The sequence below is a fragment of the Myodes glareolus genome, chromosome 4, assembly GCF_982192425.1.
Source record: "Myodes glareolus chromosome 4, mMyoGla1.1, whole genome shotgun sequence".
Classification (NCBI taxonomy): Eukaryota; Metazoa; Chordata; class Mammalia; order Rodentia; family Cricetidae; genus Myodes; species Myodes glareolus.
In genome coordinates this window covers 21,665,413-21,688,538 of record NC_142029.1, presented here as the reverse complement: position 1 = coordinate 21,688,538, position 23,126 = coordinate 21,665,413, and the positions used below count along the sequence as shown (strand labels likewise).

At 39.4% G+C, this 23,126-nt stretch overlaps 1 protein-coding gene across 3 annotated transcripts in view; it reads left to right on the top strand.

Annotated features, from left to right (window-relative positions):
- Pias1 (protein inhibitor of activated STAT 1) overlaps positions 1–23,126 on the top strand; it is a 125,270-nt gene that overhangs the window by 96,412 nt on the left and 5,732 nt on the right. For all 3 annotated transcript variants that reach the window (XM_085689206.2, XM_048423944.3, XM_085689207.2), the window contains exons 8-13: positions 3,937–4,010; positions 10,065–10,225; positions 12,484–12,614; positions 13,575–13,755; positions 19,615–19,757; positions 21,940–21,977. In XM_085689206.2, coding sequence (XP_085545332.1) covers positions 3,937–4,010; positions 10,065–10,225; positions 12,484–12,614; positions 13,575–13,755; positions 19,615–19,757; positions 21,940–21,977 — 728 coding nt within the window. The remainder of the gene's footprint in view (positions 1–3,936; positions 4,011–10,064; positions 10,226–12,483; positions 12,615–13,574; positions 13,756–19,614; positions 19,758–21,939; positions 21,978–23,126) is intronic.

The following is a 23,126-nucleotide window of genomic DNA, read 5'->3' as shown; positions in this document are numbered from 1 at the left end:
ACATTTACAAAGAAAAAGTATTCTAGTTAGTGGTAAACACTTGAATCTTGTAAGACTATGAATAAAGTTAGAGTGTTGGTGCCTATCATTGCCCTGATGTCCTACACAGCTCAACAAGGAAAAGAAAGATAAAATAAAGATTAGGGATGCAGAAATAATTATTACCTTTATTTGCAGATTATTTACATAGAAAAAATCCAAAGAATCTCTAAAGAAACTGCTAGAACAAATAACATGAGTCAGTGAATTCCTGATTAATACATGTAACTGAACTGTATTTATTACTAATGTGTAACTGGAAAATTTTGGAGGTCGGACAGTTATGCATACTTAGAGACATGTGGCATAAAAGATGTGCAAGGTGTAGGCGCTGAAAACTTTGAGAAACCCAGCTGAAGACTTGAGTTAATGGACAGACTATGATGTCAAATGTTAGTAGAGCAGAAGACTGGAGTTAGATGGACAAACTATGTCATCAGATGTTAGGAGAGCAGAAGACTCAGCACAACTTCATGCCAGTTCCCCAGATTCATCAAGAGATTCAGTCCAGTCAAAACCCTGGTAGGATCTTTACCAGGGCAGGACTGGGCATATAGTTCCATGGGAGAGAACTTGTGCTCAGCAGGCACAAGGCCCTCCTGGGTTTAGTCCCTAATTGTGGGATGTGCTTTATTACTAACAGATTTCCATTAAGAATATGGTAAAGCTTGTAGTTTTCTTCACAACTTAAAAAGAGTCACAGACTTTTTACCCATATTCAAAATAGCTCAGTTGGTTACAATGTTGTTGTTTTCTCAGGAGATTTGTTCCATTTTGTCATTCCTCCTAACAGTACTAGCCTCCTGGAAGATTATTCCACTGCCTTTGTGAGACTGGTTGTGTCAGCATCTGCCATGGTAGCTCAGTCAATGAGATTTCTGTGTAACACGTGCTGGTGCTGCACACACTTGTTCACACAGCTCCTTCTGATACTGTACAGAGATCAGCTAGCTATTCTCCCTCAGGAGCTGCCGGATGGCATCAAAGATGACCAGCATATTGCGGAATAGATTTGAACCCTCAGCCTGAGCAGCAGAACCTACGTTACCTAGCTTTTTAAAAGAGGTATTTTAAGACTATGATTTGGTCTGTTACAAAGGAGATTTTTGTCTGTTTGCTTGTTGTCATAGAAATCTGCAAACGTGATTTCAGAACATCTATCTCCAAGAGAAAGGAAACATGCAAATCATTTTAAGTACCAACGATTAGCATTTATTAATTATAATATTAGGTATTTTATGACATTTTTCATTGAGTCAAACTCATTTTATCCAGTACTGTGATATTATTCTCATATATGGAAAAAGTTACTGAAGTATCTTGTCAAGTCAGAATTCTGACTTCCTGGCCCAGTGTCTTCTTCCTCCTCTGTTTGTTGCCTCTAAGTACTGACCACTGAATTTTGATTTGAAGGCTGATATTATGCTGTTGCTGCATTTAAGTGCAAGTTTACACAAAGCTCAGACAGTCACTGTTAACATTGCAGTGTAGGAGGGTGCTGCTGAACTGGATGTAAAGGCATGCAAAGTAGACAGTGTCTAACTCAGGGTCCTCTAGAGTGAGTGAGAACCAGGGGGATAAAAATAGGAAGATTGGGAGACATAATAATAGAGGAATTGGCTTACATGTCTATGGAGACTGAGAAGTCCCACAGTGTGCCAGCTTGGAGAAGCAGGGAAGCATAGTTGAGCTCAAGTCCAAAGACTCAGATAGGCCAATGATATAACTCCCAGCTGGGGCCAATGGCTGCAGAGCTCTGGGATGCGAGTATGAATACTGAAATCCAAAGGCTAAATTCCAGTGAGGTTTTTGTTTTATTTTTGTTTTTTTGTTCTGTCCTGTTCACTTCCCAGCTCCCCTTTACAGTTAGTTGGATAGTCCCATCACAATGAGAGCAGCTCCTCCCTTACCTAGTTCATGGGCTCACATGCCTGTCTCTTCTCAGACACCCTAAGAATCACATTTGGATTCTATTTTCATGTTTATTTTCTGTTGTCACAGAGGAGTGGAGAGTTGAGGGGGTTGTTACTATTAATTGGGATTTTATTTTGTTTTGTAACAGAGTCTCATACTATAGACCAGGCTGGCCTAGAAAGTCCTCCTGGAATTACAAAGTCACTTTGCCCTACTAATTAAATTAGTATTCTTTCAAATTATATTAAGAAAGATTAGCTAAGGTTGGGTGAATAGTGACAAACACATGAATTCCTAATTTATATTTGGTATTAGTTAGTATAGTGTCTTGCTGACTCTGCTTTCCAAACTAAAATCCAAAGGTTTTGTGACTTTGGAATGTGAAGGTCAGACTTTGAAAACTTCAGATTTCTAGTCTACAAAATAACTTCTTACTCTGGTATCAGAATCTGTGTAGAGCTTTTAAACCACCCATTCATGTCCTTCTTCCCCAGTCTACTGTAGTGATCAGTTGTAAATTAGAATGGTCCAGCTGAAATTCAGATGTATTTCTGCTTAAGATTCCCTAATGTAAGAGATCAGTTTAGTAGACTGTCCAAAACTTGGGCTTTCTAAAAATTCCGAACTGTGCGTATGTGCGCGCGCAATTTCATAAAGGCTGGCTTCTTAGTTTCTGTTAATGGCAGTCAGCGCCCAGACATTTGCATATCTGTTTGCCCTTCTCTCACTAGGTTTTCGTCAGTTATCAGTGTTGTCATGATTATTGTACAACAGCTCTGAAACTGTAGGTGGTTGTACTCACAACCACTCTGCCTCAGGCCCCTATTTCTAGGATTTTTGGAATATTTTCCCTGGTCATTTCCTGACTGTGTTTTCTGTTGTTGGTGCTGTCTGCAGAGGTTAACTGCTGCCACAAGTTTACACATGGTGTCTGAGTCAGTGGTCTATTGCTGTGAAGAGACACCATGACCAAGGCAACTCTTATAAAAGGAAGCATTTGATGGGGGCTACTTACAGTTTCAGAGGTGTATCCATTGTCAGGCTGGCAGGAGCCGGGGGTGGGTGTCTTGGGGAGGGGACGGGACACAGGCAGGCATTTGCTGCAGCAGTGCTGAGAACTACATCCTGATCCACAAGCAGACAGAGACTGGGCCTGGCTTAGGCTTTTGAAACCTCAAAACCCACCCACAGTGACACACTTCCCCCACAAGGCCACACCTCCGAATCCTTAAATGGTGTCACTCCCTGGTGACTAAGCATTCAACTGTATGAACCTGTGGGGACCATTCTTAATCAAACTACCATGCATGGGAATTATAAGGAATCCTTCATAGTAAACTGGAGGATAATAAAAGAATAGCCATGAAAAGTAAAATTATTGGTGCCTCCTTTTTTGGAAATTGTATGAAGTTTGACTGAAAAGACTTTAAAAAATTATCTGGTGTGGCTTCCAGATTTACTGTAAGTAACATTAAACTGAAAGAGGCAGATTGATTTACTAAAGACAGCACAGTGGGTTTATGGTTAAGCAGCAGGATTCTGTTATGTGGTAAAAAAAAATAGTTGGAACTTTTCTTTACATAAATTATTTTTATCATTGCTCTTTATTACTTTCCTTTAAAAGAATACAAATTAATCAAATTTTAAAGAAAATCATTCGTGTCTTAGAATAATAACTAAAAGAGGCTAGCCATCCCTGGTCACGTAAGCTGCTGTTGAGCATTTTTGTGGGCTGTGATGCAGTCCCAGCACTCTGCAGGAGCTTCAGCTGTATTACAGAGTGAGGCTCTCCTTCCTTTACTTCCTCTGAAGGGCATAAGTGTGTGACTGCACTTAGCTGTCCAGCCAGTTGATGAGAACACGATTGAGTAGATTATTTTTGAGTTATTTAGGTTTCAGATTGTAAGCTCCTTTTTTAATATGTTATATTGATAATGTCTTTAATAAACTTGTTCTGTTTGTTTTCTCTTCAATACATTTCAGTTAAAGAGAAATTAACTGCAGATCCAGACAGTGAAATAGCTACCACCAGCCTACGAGTTTCACTTCTGTGTCCAGTAAGTGTTTGCTTATGCTTGCCTTTGAAAATGGTATATACTCTTGATCTTTGTAATGAGCATGAGAATTCTGCTTACTTCTAGAATCTGCCCATTCTACACTTGCCAAAGTTTATCAAAATGGAAATACACTGAGGCATAAGACTGTGAGCTGAATAATTCTAACATGTGCTTTTCTTGTGGTGTGGATCAGCTGTACTGTGGACTGTATACACGCGTGCATGCACACACACATGCACGCACATGTGAGAGCACCAAGCCTGGTGATACCTGTAATCCCAGAACTTGGGGTGGGTTGGAGTGCTGAGTCAGATTGATTACCGTCAGTTCAAGGCCAGCTGAGCTAAACCTTGTCTCAATTTTTAAAACAGGGAAGAGGAGAAAATCCTGTTGTGCCTGACTAAATTCCTTTATGCCTATAGAATTAAGAATACTCACTTATAAGCCAGAAAGGGGAATTATAAGGAACAGTCATTTGAATGAAACAATTACCAAATCATAAGATTTGACCAAAGTATTAAACCTATAAGCAAAAAAATTGTGTTGTTGAAGTTCATTTCATACCTAATTTGTTGTTGGTCCTGCCAGCATAGGGATGTCAGTTGAATATTGCCTTCACATGAAAGGTGAAAATGAATAATAAATTATTGACATTTTGATTATCTCTTGTTCTATAATTAATCAAATTAACTATTTAAATATATGAAGAATGAAAGGACACGTGTTTTCTGATTTGCCGGATTGTTCAGAAAGGCAATATACTGAAAGTTTTCAACATTGAGATCCCACTAACCTAAGATGATGGTAGTTCTTGTGTTCTTGGAGAAGCAAAAAGTTTTTCAAAATTATATGGTACTTATCCTATGTCTAAGCCTTGTATTATTTGCTAAACCTTGACTTGAATATAAAGTCTTTAGTGTATGATTAATTTTCAGTTCTATCCTTTGCGTGTTTCCTAAAGCTGGGATCCCTACTCATTACACACCTTAATGGCCATAGAGGAAACACAGTGCAGGAGCTGCTAAGCCCTGTCATCTGCTCTGGGAAGGGCGTCCTTCCGAGTCCTCTTTATAGCCTGCTTTCCTCAGAAAAGTAGTATTGTCAGGTCAGGTTTTATTTTTTCAAGACAGGGTTTTTCTATGTAGCCTTGACTGTCCTGAAAATAATGCTGTAGACCAGGCTGGCCTCAAACTCAGAGGTCCTCCTGCCGCTCTACTCCTGAGTGTGCTACTTACTGTCCAACCAGGTTATTATTACTAAAAGTTCTTTAATAACCAGATAAATGTTATAACACCCTAAATATAGCCTGTAAAGGAAGCTAGGTTTGTTGTTGTTTTTTATACATGGGGAAATATAGTTGGAAAATAGAACAATCAGTTTTTTAAAGAAGCATAAAATTGACTAAAGATCAGAAAAGTAGAAGGTAAGAGAAAGAGGAAAAAAAGCTTAAACAATAATTTACCAGGCAGTGGTAGCGCACGCTTTTAATCCCAGCACTCTGGAGGCAGAGGCAGACAGATCTCTGTGAGTTTGAGGCCAGTCTGGTCTACAAAAGCGAGTTCCAGGACAGCTAGGGCTACACACAGAAACCCTGTCTCGAAAAACAAACAACAACAAAACCAGTAATTTTTTTCCTCCAAGTTCTTACTTAACCTGTTTTCCTTTTCATGGTTTCTTGCTGTTTTGTTTCATTATAAAATCCCAGGTGAGGGGATTTGATAAATTTAGAAAAACACAGAAGCTTCATTTCCCACTTAAATCACTAGAGGAGTCCTGTTTCTTGCATTCACGTCTTGAAAGTGTTTACAGCTGCACTAATATGTAATATTTATAAAACGTTGAGCAGTCACACAAAATGTGTTCATGTAAAGAAGCAGCCCAGGGTATATGGCGGCAGTTTTATTCGTGGGTTGATTTTGCGTTCTATGCTTCAGGTGCTTTCCCATGTTACAAGGAAGTGTTGATCACATTTTGCTTCTTACACTTCTTGATTTAGTGAGCCAGCTTATAAATTTTTGTTTCAAGTCCCCTGTGCTCCTCTCTCATTAGTTCCAACAGTTTTAGCAATTTCTTGTAAACTAGCATCTGCTTTCAGAATTCAGATTATAGAAAACCTACTATATATAATATATAATTACAATATGTCATGAGTTCCTATCTGGCTAAAGGGATACCTCCCTACAGTTGTTCCAGAACATCAAGACCATATATTTTAGGTATGTATTTTTCTCAAAAATAAAATACAGTTGTGATAACTCATATATCAAATTTATGGAATCATAAAAAGAGATTTGTTCTTTGAAATATGTAAATATGCCATCTCACTGTGCATTTCTATTTCCCTTTTTTAATATGCAGAGCTCAGAATAAATGAATTTCTATATTTGTATGCCATTTAGCTAAGGGCAACAAAAATAATTAAAATGCCTTTGTTCTTTGAGGATTGTCTGTTCTAATTTATTAAGAACAAAGATGGAAGTGTTGAGAAGTCAGATGTGAGCTGTGCAACAGACCTGCAAACCCAAATGCACATTTAGAGTTTATGTAGAGAAAATAAACTAGAAATTTATTTTATAAGTATTTATTAGTATAGAAAATTTAGGAGTATTTCTTAAATCAGCCGTGTTTTGTTTTTATGAAGAAAAAGAAAAAGTACACTTTGTCATGACATTGCTGGTGTACGCTGGCTTAAACTTACTTAGACTTAGTTTTTTCTCATGCAGCACCGTGAGCTGTAGCACCATTGACTAAAGTCAGCCTCATTAGAAAACATGCGGGACTTGTTTATGTTTGTCTGTGGATGTTGCAAACATCCATTTGTCCCATGAGACAAGAGAACTTTGTAAATGAAAGACTAAATTGCTCAGCACTCAGGTTAGAGATAATGCATGTTTGTCTGACAGACACTTAAATCTTTAGTGATTGATTTTAAAATTCAGAGATATGAGAACTTTTCACATAAAAATTGTTTTATAATTCTTTTGAGGTAGCATTTGTATTATAGTTAATAAAAGACCGTGTGTTTGAACATTAACCTCGACTTTCTTATGCCATCTATGACTTACTCCTGTAACTGTTTACCTATCAGTTTGCTTTCAGACTGTAGATCACCTTATTGGTGAACAAAGGCTTGGGATGATTTTCTTGCCTGTGAGCACAAAGGGCTAACTAAAGAGCTTCATGACACCTTTTACTGAACTTGTATTCGCTTCTTACAATTTGATTTCCATAAGCACATGGGAAAAAAAAACAAAGAATAAATTTGTTCTGGCAACAGAAAATCCATTGCCTGTTTGCCATTAGCTAAGTCCAGCAAGATTTTCCAAGTTAGGATCTAGTTGATGGTGCCAGATTAAATTGTTAGCTTTTTATTTTAATACACTTTTAGTAGGAGGGGCATTTGTTTTTTGAAACCAAGGACTGTATTGTCCAGACTAGCCTCAGTCTCTGTTCTGTACATCGTTCTGTACAACGATGATTGTGAACAGCTTCTACTTCACAAGTGTTGGGATTCCAGGTGCACATCTGTGAGTTATACACAGTACAGGAACTCAGGACTTCCTTGCATGTTAGGCAAATGTTCTATTGTCTTTATCTCAGTTCCAAATTCAATTTTTATATCTTAAATTAGACCTTAACTGTGAAATGCAAATTTCTATTGGTTGCTTAATATGAAGTGAAGAAACCAAAAAAAAAAACAAAAAACAAAAACAAAAAAACCATAGGTTGAAATTTCTATGGGAATTCAGTGCCAGCACCCTAAACTCAGCTGCAGAGATGGCAGACTCCTCCTGATGCTTCATGGAGACAGTAAAACAGGAAGAAAGATGGTTTCAAAATCCAAGAGACAGGCCATAGAATTTACTCTTGAAAGAGGTAGTTCTCGAAGGCTTTCCTTTCACATACCTTTCTTCCTATAGTCCCAGCTGTCAGTCACTTCTTTCAGGCATAAAGAATTTTTCTTTGGACTGCTAGTATGCACAGCTGACAGTTTATCAGTATACAAGACTAGCATTCTACAGTATAGCAGGTGCTTTTCCACAGCTGGGGACAAGGACATGAGTCTGACCTGTTTCCAGTAGGAGGTACACAAATAGTATAATCTTACTCAAGGGTACAGTTGGAACACAGGAGAAGAGCACCCTCATTTTCCTCTCCCATCTTTGGATATGATAAATGGACATTCTCCTGTTTTAAGTTGATCACGTGTCCATTGTCCTTTTTAAATTCTTCATCACTGCATCCGGTGGAAGTAAGAAGGAAGTGGTGCTACTTTCTAGATAGAAAAGGAGGCCCAGAGAGGTCAAGTGTCTGCCCTAGAAGTACAGTATATCATTGGTACCAGAACAATAATTTAGGGCCTGGTGACAGTTGGTTTCCTTGGTAGACCAGGAAATTACACGTTTCCCTGAAATTTTTGCAAACCAAAAAAGAATCTTTTTCTCTTTTAACTCACATACATACAGAAAATCTTTTTCCATGAATTTAATATAATAATACCATTATAGAAAGTGAGAAGCTTACAGACTCTGTGGCGATTACAGACTTTTGGGGACCCTATAGTGGTCATGGTACAGCACTCCTTGTGCAGGTGCGCAGGCAAAGTTTCTACGTTGGGCCCAAACAAGTAGATTAGGACAAAGAAGACGTCCATTTGTGGAATAGAGTCAGCCTGTGTCAACTCAACAATTATGAGGCAAGAAAAATATCCCTGAATTGTCTAGCAGTGCTTGAGACCCAGGGCTGTTGGCTGTGTGATGATGCCTAGAGAGGAGAGAAATACAGACTACACAACATCTGCCTTCTATTCCGAGCTGTCCCCAGCCATTATGCCTCACACTGTGGAGGAAATGGGTGATTTTGGCTTCATCCTGTGAGCTAGACAGTCATTCAAAGATGAAGCTAGATAGAGTCCTTACTGATCTCCATGACTGGCCATAGTTAATAAGACTCTCCTTTTTCTAAATGTTTAATTAGATGCTTTTTTTCAGATCAAAGACTGATTTAGAATGTGAGAGTGAGAGAAGACTGGGAATATAACTCAGTGGTAGAGTGCTATAGATGGTAGTAAATGGCCCTTGTAGTTGACTAAATAATCACTGTTTTGTTCAGAGATAAACTGTAGTGTTTAACCTGCAGGCAGGTTTCTCAAAAAAATGTTTTTTCAGTGTGTTGAAACAGAAACAATACATATGCAGGATGTTTTTATATTAAAATTTTAAATTTATTGAAATTAAAATATAACATTTTTGGTGGCAGTGGTGGTGCATGCCTTTAATCCCAGCACTCAGGATACAGAGGCAAGCAGATCTCTGAGTTTGAGGCCAGCCTGGTCTACAGAGTGAGTTCCAGGACAGGCTCCAATGCTACACAGAGAAACTCTGTCTCGAAAAACCAAAACCAAACAAACAAAAAACACCCAACATTTTCCCATTTCCCTTTCCTTCTAATTACCCAAGTATCCCCTCCCTTTCCCCCTTTCAAAATCATGGCTTCTTTTTCTTTTAAGTGTTATTATTGCATGTACTTGTATTTGTGCAATATATTCCTAAATATATATAAATACAACCTATTCAGTTCATATGATGGATTGTTACTTGTATGCACATAATTTCAGAGCTGGCCTTTTAGTATCTGATAACCAGTTAGGAGGTTTATCCCTGGAGAAGACTGTTTCTTCTACTCTCAGCATCACTCAATTACCTGCATACAGTTCTTTGTCTAGGAGTGGGACCCTGTGAGATTTTCCTTTACTATGTTAGCATGTCTATTGTTGCAGGTCCTGTTCAGGCAGCCATGTTGTGCAGAACTGTGTATGAGAAGCTTTCCTGTCATTTTCTAGGAGACAGTGTCAGCAGATTTCATGCTTCTCTGACTCTGACGGTTTTTCTGCCCCCTCTTCCATGATGTTCACTGAGCCTTACTTAAGTGCAGAAATTGTGCACACAACATGCTTTAAATTAGAAAATATGCACATTATATTTCAGGAAATTATTATTAAAACTTAAGTTTGAATAACAGATACTAATATTTGACCTTTCTCCTCTCTTAAAGCTTGGGAAAATGCGGCTGACAATTCCATGTCGGGCACTTACCTGTTCCCACCTTCAGTGTTTCGATGCAACTCTCTATATTCAAATGAATGAAAAAAAACCAACATGGGTTTGTCCTGTCTGTGATAAGAAGGCTCCATATGAACACCTTATTATTGATGGGTATGTATGTTTGCATTCCTCTTTGTGTGTTAAAATGAGCCTCTGTTATCTGAGTTTGTTACTGTCAGGTTTGAGATAAAACCTAGTGGTAAAATTTTCAAAATAGGATTTTTATTATTGAAAAAAATCAATAATTAAATATTGTAAATACTTTTCATTTATGTATGTTCAGCTTTTTTTGAAAACATGCATTTTCTTTTTCCTTCAGTGCCTTCTGTTGTTTACCATTTTAAGCACCAATAGTTCTAAACAGGGTATGCATATACTTTTAAGTGTATCTTAAGACCTGTGGAGTGTTTTGGAGAAAGCATAATAAAATTATGAGGTTCTGGTTAACTCAAATCCTTCATTCATAGATAGATAAGATAAGAGCTTTTGAAACTAAAGAAATGGCTCAGCAGTGAAGAGCCTATATTGGTTTTATAGGTCACCCAGGTTCGGTTCCCAGAACAGGGAATCTGATGCCCTTTTCCACACATACAATTTAACCAACACATACAATTTAAACAATTTGTAAATAATAAGGTCTCTTTTAAAAGTGGACTTTTTAGCCAACTTTTCTAGAGACTAGATCTGGCTCCTCTGTCCATCAAAACTTGTTCTCCACTGTCAGAGCTCCGGACAAAGGGCAGCCAGCTGATAGCAGCTTCCTTTGTTCTGCTCCTTGTGGTCTATCCTTATCTTATATTTCTTTTCTCTGTCTTCATCATTGCATTACAGTGATCAGCAGTTCTTAAAATTCATTTTCTGTGGGTTTGACCTATTGGTATCTGGCCATGAGTCTGTCTCTTCCCTTAGGTTTCTGTTTGCCTTTTTCTCACTGAACAAGAAACAAGGAAATGAACTGTAAAAAAGGAAAATGCCTTCCTATTATTTCCAGTGTTCTTCAGTAAAACACTCAAACAAGGCAGTTTATTTATAGTATATAGAAGGCATAAGAGCCTGAAGGGAATAATACAAGCAATTGAATGTATTTATAAATAGACTTACAACCCAGAACTTTAAAGATGTCAGTCTTGGGAGAATATGAGTAAGTAGTGTTGTTTCCTGTTGGATTTTTCAAAAATAAAATGATAACTAACTTATAAACTTAAAATAATAGTAGTATTTTACCAGCTCTGTATAGTTTATATCTTAGCTCTTTCCTTTCTTCGAATAAAATCTCTCTCTCTCTCTCTGAAAAATGGAACGAGCAGAAAATAAGACATTTTTGATATAACGTCTGATTTTATTTATATAAATTCTGATTATATGCTATTAATAACTTTTAGTTTTTTGTTTCATTATAACTGGATAATATAATTGACCACAATGAATTTTATACATTCCCTATTCTTTTAGTGTTAATATATTACTTTATTTGGATTTAACTGTTGGTTGCATTTTATTTATTTATTTGTTCTGTCTGTCTGTCTATCTATCTATCTATCTATCTATCTATCTATCTATCTATCTATCTATCTATCTATCTATCTGAGACAAGTAGTTCTGTGTACCCATGGCTCTCCTGAAACTCACTCTATAAACCAGACTGGCCTCCAACTCACAGAGAATTGTCTGCCTCTGCCTCTCAAGTGCTGGGGTTAAAAACGTGCACCACCACCACCGCCACACAGCTGGTTGTATATGTTTTATATGTGTAGCTTCAGTTTATTAAGTAACACTTTATGGGCAAGATACAAGTATATAGTTGAAGAAGAAAACTGAATACGTATAAAATCGCCACTCAGAAATAACTAGTGTATGCTTTTACTCCCAAGGAGAATCTTGTTTTGAGATATCTTTTCTTAACCATCTCAGTTTTTCTGAACTGAGGTGTATTTGTATATTTAAAAATCTTGGGGCCACTGAGGTGGCTCAGTGAGTAAAGTACTGGCTTTTTGCCGAGACTGACAATCTGTGTTTGATACCCAGAACCCACCTGGTGGAAGTAGAGAACCAACTCCTACAAGTTGTTTTCAGACTTCGCCACATGCACTGTGGCACCTACCTACCCATCTAACACACACCAAATAACTTCTCAAGTTGTCAGATTTTTTTTTCAAAGTTACCTGACATTTTTATATGAATGTTACACAATCTGAGTAACTATTTTCCCTATTTAGCATTAGGTTTTAAGAACAAATGTAATTTATCTGCTCTATTTTCTTTCCCCTGTTACTACTTGTAGAAAACAGAAAATCTTAAGTATTTTAAGAGTCATGCTTTTCATTTGTCTTTATTTAAACTGTTGTACTAAAGACAGATTATCTGTTTAGGTTGTTCATGGAAATCCTAAAATACTGTACTGACTGTGACGAAATACAGTTTAAGGAAGACGGCTCCTGGGCTCCCATGAGATCGAAAAAGGAAGTGCAGGAAGTTACTGCCTCCTACAACGGAGTTGATGGTGAGTAGCTGTCCACAGATCTGGTGGTCACTGCTGTGATGCACCGTGGTTTTCACAGATGTAGACTTTTGAAAATTCTGAACAATGTGATTGGCTCAGTAATTGTTAGGTTATCAAATAAATGTCTACAAATAGATTCCTTTTAAACCAACTTTTTTTGCCAGCCTTAAGATTTTTATGGTGCTAAAGTCACTTTTAAAATCGTAGTTTTGAAGTGCAACTCTTTTAAAGGTTTTTGTAGTTTTGGTGCAGAGTAGTGAATGTTGCTTTTTTACGTTCTCTCTTTTCTTTTTCTTTCTTTTGTTTGTTGTTTTAGACAGGATCTCACTGTGTAGCCCCGTAGGGCCTGAAACTCACAGAGATCCACTTGCTTCTGTCTCCTGAGTGCTGAGACTGACCCAAGGTGTGCACCACCACATCCAGCTACTTTTCTCTTTAAATATATGGATAGATTTGACTTTCAATGTTTTCCTAGGAGACAGTGAACCTTTTTTTTTTAATATTAGTATTTCCTAGGTATTTTGGATGCTGTATAGATAAACATATGTAACAGAATTCTGCTCTAAAACACTTTTATTCTAAAGTGGACATGAAAGATTTTTTTTTTTTAAGGTCTCTTCATGTATGTAGCTTTGACTATCCTGGAACTCATTATGTAGGCCAGGCTGGCCTTGAACTCACAGAGATCCTCTGCCTCTAGAGTGCCAGCATTAAAGGTGTGTGCCACCATACCCAGCCATAAGGTACATTTTGATTATTCTAATTCAAAATGTTTTTCAAAATAATTTATTAACAACCAATAAGAAGTGGCAGTTTTAAACTGAGTAGAACAGAGCCACTGTTACTTCTCAACTCTGGCTACAATAGTATTGCTACTCTAAACTGATATGCTCATCTACAGGGACACTGAGAAAAGAGGAGAATTAACACAGGACTTGTGCTTTAATCTTTCCCACACAGGATGCTTGAGCTCCACATTGGAGCATCAGGTGACTTCCCACAACCAGTCCTCAAATAAAAACAAGAAAGTCGAGGTAATTGACCTAACCATAGACAGTTCATCAGATGAAGAAGAGGAAGAACCCTCTGCCAAGAGGACCTGTCCTTCCCTGTCTCCTACATCACCACTAAATAATAAAGGGTAAGTGCTGCTAGGACCTTTCCAAAAAACTCTCTTGGTGAAAGCTTGTTTGGTAAATAGAGTAAAGGCTGCCGGATAAACCACTATGCTTGAGTGCAGAATGTAGATTGACTTTTCCCAGGGATGTAGCATTCTTGAGGAATTAGAGTACTACACTACAAGGTTTGGTTATAAGATTCATCGTATCAAGACATGCTTCTGGGCCTAGAAAGATGCCTTAGCGATTAAGAGTGCTTGGTGCTCTTGCAGAGGACCTAAATTCAGTTCCCAGTACCCATAAGATGGTTCACTACTGCCTATAACTTGAGCTCCAAGGGATCTGATGCCACCTTCTGGCACAGTTTTGGGTTTTGGGTTTTTGTTTGTTTGTTTGTTAGTTTGTTTTAAGGATGGTTCTGTTGTATACAGTGGTTCTTGATATACATCAGAATCACCAAAAGTTTTGTTTACATTTAACCAGTTTGGGTTTTTTTGTTTTGTTTTTGTTTTTACAAAAGATTTCTTTTATGTCTATGTGTGTGGAGTTCAGAAAACAACCTTTAGGAATTGGTTCTTTCCTTCCACCATGTGGGTCCTAGGATCAAAACTCAATCGATAGACTTAGTAGCAGGTGCCTTTGCTTGCTGATCTATCTCACTAGTCCTTATTGAACCAATTTTTGATTAATATTGTAAGTAGAATTACTCTTGGACCGGGTGTGGTGGTATACACCTTTAGTACCATTACTTGGGAGAGCAGAGGCAGATAGATCTCTGAGTTCCAGACCAGTCTGCTATATAGAATGAAACCCCCATCTTCCCCCACCCCCAAAAAATGATCTTTTTATGTGTCCTCTCCTCCTCTTTTGTATGTGGCCTTCCTTCCGGGGTATTTTTGCAGTCTTTATCCAGTTTTAGCCTGGTGCCATCTTGCTAGAGTGAGTACCACATGACAGACAGCTGAGCCACTAGTCTTTCTCCCATTGGATTTGTTCAGTGTAGACAATACTGCTGTGGGATAATGCTTTTGTGCACTGTAAAGATTTATCACTCATATTGGTTTAATGAAACACTGATTGGCCAGTAGCCAGGCAGGAAGTATGGGTGGGACAACCAGACTAAGAGAATTCTGGGAAGAGGAAAGACAGAGAGTCTGTCACCAACCAGACTATTTAGCCGCCCAAGAAGCAAGATGTGAAGTAACAAACTACAAACCTCGTGATAAAATATAAAATAATAGAAATGTGTTAATTTAAGATGTAAGAGCTAGCTAGGAATACACCTGAACTGAACTGTGGTCAAATAGTGTTGTAATTAATGTAGCTTTTGTGTGATTATTTGTAGTATGACGGGCCAGCTTGTTGGGGTATCTGTTCCCGCCCGGTACCCCACAGCCGGCAAGTCCAAGAGAAAATCAAATCACACAGAGAACTCTATAAGCTATAAAGCTGATTGGCCCATTAGGTCAGGCTACTTATTAGTTCTTATGACTTTTGTTACCCCATTATCCTTATCTATGTTAGCCATATGGCTTGGTACCTTTTTCAGCTGGGCAGGTTACATGTTGCTTCTCTGGTGGTCTGCGCAAGAGTGGCAGAGGGAGCTTTCTCCTCCCTAGCCTTTTCTTATTCTCATTGCCCCGCCTCTACTTCCTGTCTGGCTTTCCCGCCTATACTTCCTGCCTGGCCAATCAGCGTTTTATTAAAATACATGTTTGACAGAATACAGACAATTCTCCCGCACCAATTATTCAAGTTTGGGTGGCTGGAAAACAAAAGCACGATCTCTATTTACACAATATATTTCTTCCTGGGAACTCAGACTGCTCTGCCATCGTGCTTGACCTTCATGGTGTCCTCACACAACTCAGACTTCCTCACCCTTTCCGGGGTATGGACAGAACAGTGCACGACTGTCTCAGCTCTTGGGAAGGAGGGCAAGATTGGCCTCCCTCAGAATCTGAGGAGATGATTGAATGCCTTTCACAGTTGCTGCCCAGTCAGAAGCCACAAAATTATTAGATTTCATTTGGGCCTGCTTATAGGGTTTAGAACACTGGCTAAAAACTGGAACCTGCTTGCTATAAAGTTAACTCAGGTAGAGCTCTTACAGTAGAGAGCTGAGTGTGCCTGATCACTAGAGCTGGCTGTAGACGTGTGTGAACTGCCAGGAAAGATCTGAGATGACTTGGACTTTCCTTCATAGTACGCCTGTTTTGAAGACATGTTGCCTTTGTTTCTCAGGAACTGGAGCTTGTAGCATGTTTTTCTGACTCCATCACTAATAAGGCTAGGGCAGTAGGACTGCCACTAGTTTGGGGCCAACCTGAACTAGATGACAGCCTATCTCAAAAAAAAAAAAAAATGTTGCCATAGCAATTTCAATGTAGTAAGTGTTCTAAGGAACCTAGAGACCCAGAAGATATGCTTAGGTGATACATAAATCCTATGGTACATGAGGAATAAAAAAAAGAGATAACGTTGGATCTGGATATCTGTAGGAAATCATAGAACCACCCACACACACACAGAGGAGAAAATTGTATTGTCGTTCTTTTGTGTCATAATTGCAAAATTAAAAGATACTTTCTAAAACAAGTATATAATACTCTCGGGTTAATTGTGTGGCTCTTTTCTACTCTTCAGAATAGTCATATGTGAACTCTGCAATAGTTTTACTATCTGAAAATATTTTTTTATCAAAAAAACTTTAGAGTCTTAAAAAATCTAATATTTCTTTGGATATTTACTGTTCCTCCCAAAATAGCTCTGTTTATTATTATGTTTGGAAAATTACATTACGTGCACTAACTACTTCCCTGACTTTTGCCCATGATGAATTGAAGCCTAGATACAGCTCTACAGATGCAGACTTTTCTCTATGGCTGTGTAGATAAAACCTTTATGTCTCTAGCATCTTTAAAAGAATGATTAGCGGGACTGGAGAGATGGCTCTGCAGTTGAGAACACTGCCTGCTCTTCCAGAGATCTATGAGCTCAATTTCCAGCAACCCCATGATGGCTCACAACCATCTGTCATGAGATATGGTGCCCTCTTCTGGCATATAGGCATGCATGTAGGCAGAACTCTATACATAATTAAATTTGGAAAAAAAAATGGTTAGCAGCACTGTGAGTGTTCACGGCAGCAACCAGCCGCTAGCTGCTGGAACACTAAACCCTGCAGATTGTTCACTGCTGTGCTTTGTAATATGGAAATACACTTAAGAGCAGTCACAGAATTAAAAGACAGGTGGCCATCCCATAGTCAAGAGATAAGGACTGCAGCATCTTGCCACGTGTTTGATTCCTCCAGAAGTTCCATACCATTCGCTAGATTGGGGAGTTTGTAAAGACTAGCAGTCGACGGCTTCTTCCTGTTACAATCTCCTGAGCATAGATAGGCAAAGGACACAGCTAAGGAACATGGCATTCTCTTTGGGTGTAAGAGGTTTACATTTCCATTGCATGGAACACTTCTGTGCAGCACCTGAAAGTATCTTACGCTTACTATCCCACTCAGAAAAGTGTAGTACATACTCATAATTAGGATTCTATTCCAGGAAATCTAACCTTGGTGTCTTGTGAAGTACTTCATGTAGAGTATTAGAGACAAAAACCAGGGCTGGGGATGGGATTCATTGGATAAAATACTTGCTGTATAAGCATGATGACCCGAGTTCAGATCCCTAGATCCAATGTAAGCCAAATGCAGTAGTCTGCATGTCTGATTCCATCCCTATTGGATCAAGAAGGGAGACAGACAGGAGAAGCCCTGGGAGCTCATAAGCTAGCTGGTCATGCATATCACTGAGCAGTGAGAGACAGGCAAGGACCAAAATGTCAGGTTGTACTCTGCCCTCCGTGTGTGTGTTGTAGCACCTATGCACTTAAACTAGCATACATCATACTCATGCACATGCAAAGTGAAAGAAGTCTTTATTCCTCCATTTCTTGTTACTTTATATTCCTCTGTGCCTGTTAGCCTTATACGATTGGGATCATGTGTAATAATGCATAAACCTTCCTAGGACTGTCTTAACTACTTTCTTTTCAGTCGGTTCTTCATTCCTTTTTCCTTTTTTCTCTCCCCTCCCGCTGCCAAGACAGGGTTTTTCTGTGTAGCATTGACCAACCTGGAACTAGCTCTGTAGACCAGGCTAGTCTCAAACTCACAGAAATGCACCTGCCTCTTCCTCCTGAGTGCTGGGATTAAAGGCGTGTGCTACCACTGGGCTTTCCTCCTTATTCTTAAGAGAAATAAGAAGAAAGATTTGACCTCTAGCTTATGAAACTGCTTTTCTGGAGTTCTTTTGTTTCCTTTCCAGTTGTAGCACTCTCTCTTTAAAACCTTTCTTCCTCCTTTTCACTCTGGGACACTTTGCCTTGTTTCGCTGCCTTGACTGTCTTCAAAGGCCCTATTATTTGAACTGTACTGATAGACCAGCTAGACGTTGAGTGAACCAAAGTTACTGCTGAGTTCACTCTCAGCAGGCTCATAAGTCTGCTTTCTCCTCAGTGATCAAGCTGCTGCATTCCCCTAGTTGTCTCAGTTTGTGTTTTCCTTACCAGGGTGTCTTAGCCAAGGTCTCTGTTGCTGTGATGAAACACCATGACAAAAGCAAGTTGGGAAGGAAAGGATTTGTTTGACTTACACTTCCACATCACTGTCCATACTTCCATATCACTGTTTCATCAAAGGAACCTGGAAGCAGAAGCTGATGCAGAGCCCATGGAGGGATGCTGCTTACTGGCTTGCTTCTTGGGGTTTGTTTAGCTTGCTTTCTTATAAATCACTAATTAAGAAAATGCCCTACAGGATACAGGATTACCTGCAGCTCAGGCTTATGAAGACTTGTTTTGTTTTGGTTCTGTTTGTTTGCTTTTTATGGATTTTCAAGACAAGGTTTTCTCTGTGTAGAGATACTGACTGTCCTGGAACTTACTTTGTAGACCAGGCTGGCCTCAAACTCACAGAGCTCTGCCTGCCTCTGCCTCCCCAAGGTTTGGGATTAAAGGCATGTGCCACCACACCCCAACCTGAAGTCATTTATTTTCTTAATTGAGGTTTTCTCCTCTCAGATGACTTTAGCACGTCAAGTTAATGTAAAACTTTCCAGCACTGTTGTAAGGAGGCCACTTGTTGGTTCCGGGCTGTTGGCAACTCAGACCCGAAATAATCACACAGGCACCATATTATTTAAATCACTGCTTGGCCCATTTGCTCTGGCTTTTTGTTAACTCTTAACATCTTAATTTAACCCATCTCCATTAATCTGTGCATCATCACAAGGTCATGGCCTACCAGCAAAGTTTCAGCACTTCTGTCTCTGACAGCGGCTCTATGGCTTTTCTCTGACTCTGCCTTCCTTTTCCAGGCATTCAGTTTAGTCGCCCCCCCACCTCCGCCTAGCTCTATTCCTTTGCCCTATCACAGGCCAAGACAGTTTCTTTATTAACCAATGGTATTCACAGCATACAGAGGGCAATCCCAGTACCCCTAGATTTCTCACTATCTACCCTTCAGAACCTACTTTGAAAGGGCCACAGTTTCCTTTGTTGTGGGTACCTCTCACTCATGTCCTGTTATGGAGACTCAGCTATGCATTGTTCCTGCATTCTTAGAAAGGAGCATGCCTCTCTAAGAACTGTAGGAACTATGTATAATGATTCCATTGCATTTATCTGATTCACCTTACAGCCTTTGCAAATCCTACTGCATGCCAAGTTATTCCTTACCATTTGTTTTGCATTTTGTTTGTTTGGTTTTGTTATACTGTCTTTTCATGTTTTAATTATAAAAAGTAGGACTCATTGCGGGATAGTTTCATTTGTTAAACTGTTAGTGACTATTAAATTCTCTAAACATTTCTTTTCCACAGAATTTTAAGTCTTCCTCATCAAGCATCGCCTGTGTCCCGTACCCCCAGCCTTCCTGCTGTAGATACAAGCTACATCAACACTTCCCTCATCCAGGACTACAGGCACCCTTTCCACATGACACCCATGCCTTACGACTTACAAGGTGAGTCCCTGGTTCTTTGCTGCTGTCATACAAGCTGAGGAATGCCTTCACTCTGTGTGGCTGCAGTCTGGGGATGAGAGATATAGGGGAGATGTGGAGATGAGAGAACGGGGCTTTGGAGCCCAGGAACAATGACCTGGATCTTGGTGGCATCTTCCTCAGCAGCCTGCGCTCACTGCTGTGGGAATCCTGAGGCAGGGGGTTTTAAGGTGTTGTGAGCTTTTCAGTCCCTTGGACTGCTGGAACAGTTCTTGCATGTGGCCTTCAGTTTGGTGGGGGTGAATGAATGCTGGCTTTTATTCTTTGATTATGGCTTCACCTAATGCTCAGTGTGTGTAGCTGAGTTGTATTATGAGACTTGATCTTCCTGTGTAACTCTGGTTTTGGCCTGGCACTCACCATATAGCACACCAAACTGTCCTCAAACTTGCTGTCATCCTCCTACCTCTGCCTCCCAAGAGCTAGGATTTTAAGCTTGCATCATACCATGCTATGGCACACATGTGATCAGAAGATAGCCTGCAGGAATTCATTCCCTCCATCTACTATGTGAATTTTAAGAATCAAACTCGGGTCATTAGCTTTGGTGACAAGCACCTTTACTCACTGAGACATCTTGCCAGCCCTTTAATAGTAATGAATTGAGACATTTGAAATTTTTTACTTTGGTTCTTTTGAATCTTGCCTTTTTTTTTTTCTTACTCTTTTGAGACAGCCATTCTGTGTAGTCCTGATTGACTTCAGACTCATAGATATCCACCTGCAGATGTGAACTACCATGTCCAGCCTTACTCTTTTTAAGAGAAGTAGTTTGAAGTGCCAGTATATTCATTTGTATCTCAAACAGAATTTCAAGTCTGGGTGTATCTTTATAACTTAGTTACTTATGGACTAGTCATTTAACTTCCTGGAGGCTGGTCACTCCCAGTGGTTTTCTAAACAGCTTTTTTTTTAGCTATTTGCACACATCCATCACTACTGAGACACATTTTGTAAGTCCTTATATTGTAGTCTCTTCTGGTGTGGGTAGGAGTGGTTACCAAAATATTTCATTGCTTGTGTTCCTCAAGGTTAAACATCATCATGAGGCCCTTGCTTTTCTTATTCTTGTTATGTAGTGCTGGGTAGTGTAGAACAGTGAGCCAGGAGTCAGGGCTGAGCTTTCTGTGATGCCACCGGACACTTGTTTTTAAAGACAGGTCTCTTTGTATAGAAGTTCCTCCTGCCTCTGCTTCCTAAAAGCTGGAATTAAAGGCATGTGCCATCATGCCTAGCCATACAGTCACATTTGGGGTTTAGTCTGGTCTAGATGATGGGAAGTGAACACATTTGAGAAGGAGAATAAAAAGCTTTGCTACAACTTGGGTGGCCTCTTAAAGTTTCACTTGTAAAATCAAGCCAAAAGTAATGAAATACCCCAAGAGGCATTCATGTAGAATAAGTTAAATTGAAATCTAAGGACTAGGGACATAGCTCAGTGTATAGAATTCTTGGCAAGTATGCATAAAGCGATGGGTTTGACTTGCAGCACCAGATAAACTGAACATAGTGGTATATGCCTGTCATCTCAGCACTAAGAGGTGAAGACACAATTAAGAAGTTCAAAGTCAAGCCAGGCATGGTGGCGCACGCCTTTATTCCCAGCACTGGGAAGGCAGAGGCAGGCAAATCTCTGTGAGTTTGAGGTGAGTACGGTCTACAAAGCGAGCTCCAGGACAGCTAGGGTTCTGTTAACCCAAAGAAACTCTTTGTTGAAAAACCAATACCACCACCCACCCACCCAGGATGGTCATGGAGTGCGGTGACCGTCCTGAACTACATGAAATTCTATTTAAATAATTAAATGTTTACTTGTGAGGAGTCAGTAAAAGCAAGGTCTTTGTTGCCAGGCTTGGGCTTTATCCTTCACAGCTTAGAGTTGAAAATGCCGTATAACACCCAGCTTAACTTCTTGTGACATCACAAGACTGGAAGTTGCTTATGTAGACCAGGCTAGCCTCTGCCTCCTGTAAATGCTGAGATGAAAGGTGTGCACCACATGTCCAGCATTTCTTGTGTTTAAATATGAATTCAGAGTGTATAGAATGTAATATTTAAGTCCTGGGATGTTTAGAAAAGTTTTACTTTTTGTTGTTTTTTGCATACAAGCTAAGTTTTGTTTATTTTTTAATTCTTCCCACAGGATTAGATTTCTTTCCTTTCTTATCAGGAGACAATCAGGTATGTTAATGTGAAAACAATCCATTTCTTTAATTCTATATTAAAATATCAAACTATAATACATAGCCAGAGAAAGAATAAATTTCCATGGCAAGGAGAGTACCTATGGCCAGTGTTGCTCTGAGTGTAAGAATTTAAATAAAAGCCATCCTTTATCACTGCTCTCCACCCCCAGGAGGGGGTAAAAACAGTGTCTGTCTGTTGATTTCTCAATATTGCTGTATAAAGACACAGGCCTATGAACCATGTGATTAGTAGATTTCAGTCTTGGCCACACGTGTCAGAGTATCTTGTTGCCTGGGACATCATAGCTGTTATATTAGTCTGTGGTGCTACTGCATTGCCTATGGTATGTTTAAAGCATACAGTTGTGTGCAGTCCGTAAGTACTAGACAGTGATAGTGAATGATCTGATTTTCAGTTATACAGCATGCTGTGCTTCCTCAAACTGTATTTACTGCAGCTCTGATTGCTTCCTCTGCTCCCATGTTTGTCTCAGCTCATGTTGCTTTATTCATCTCAGACCCTAAACGTACAAAATCATTTGCTAAAAAGGCCACATCTAGTGACCTGGAAGCAAGATTAAAAGTGATCAAGGAGTGTGGAAGGAGAAAGTCAGTGACCGTTACTCACCAGTCAGACTGTCCCATTGCACCAGAGCTACAGACTTGCAGAGCAAGACCAAAGTGACAGAAGTCTCATCGAAAACAGTGAGACAAACACAGATTGAGAAAGGCCTACTACAGGAATAGAGAAATGGCTAAGGACATGGATTAAGGCCAGGATGCAGAAGCACATCCTGCTCGGTACTGTGACACTCTCCGCCAAAGCAGTGATCCAGCCACTGTCCAGATGCCTTCCTGAGTTTCATGCCAGCAAGCTGGAACAATAATTGGAGATTAGCAAACTTTGCAAGATGTTGTTCATTGGTTATGGTGTTCATGTACATCCTCCTTCATCCCAGTATCACAGTGGTGGTCTTGTTCCAACACCATGTCTCTGACCCAACCAATAGAAATAGATCAAGGAGATTTTTTTTTAATTTTTTTGAGGATTTCATACACGAATATACTGTATTTACATTATTTTGACCCATCCCTTTCCCTCCTCCAGCTGCTCCTCTGTGGCCCCTCTCTGTATATAGATTTT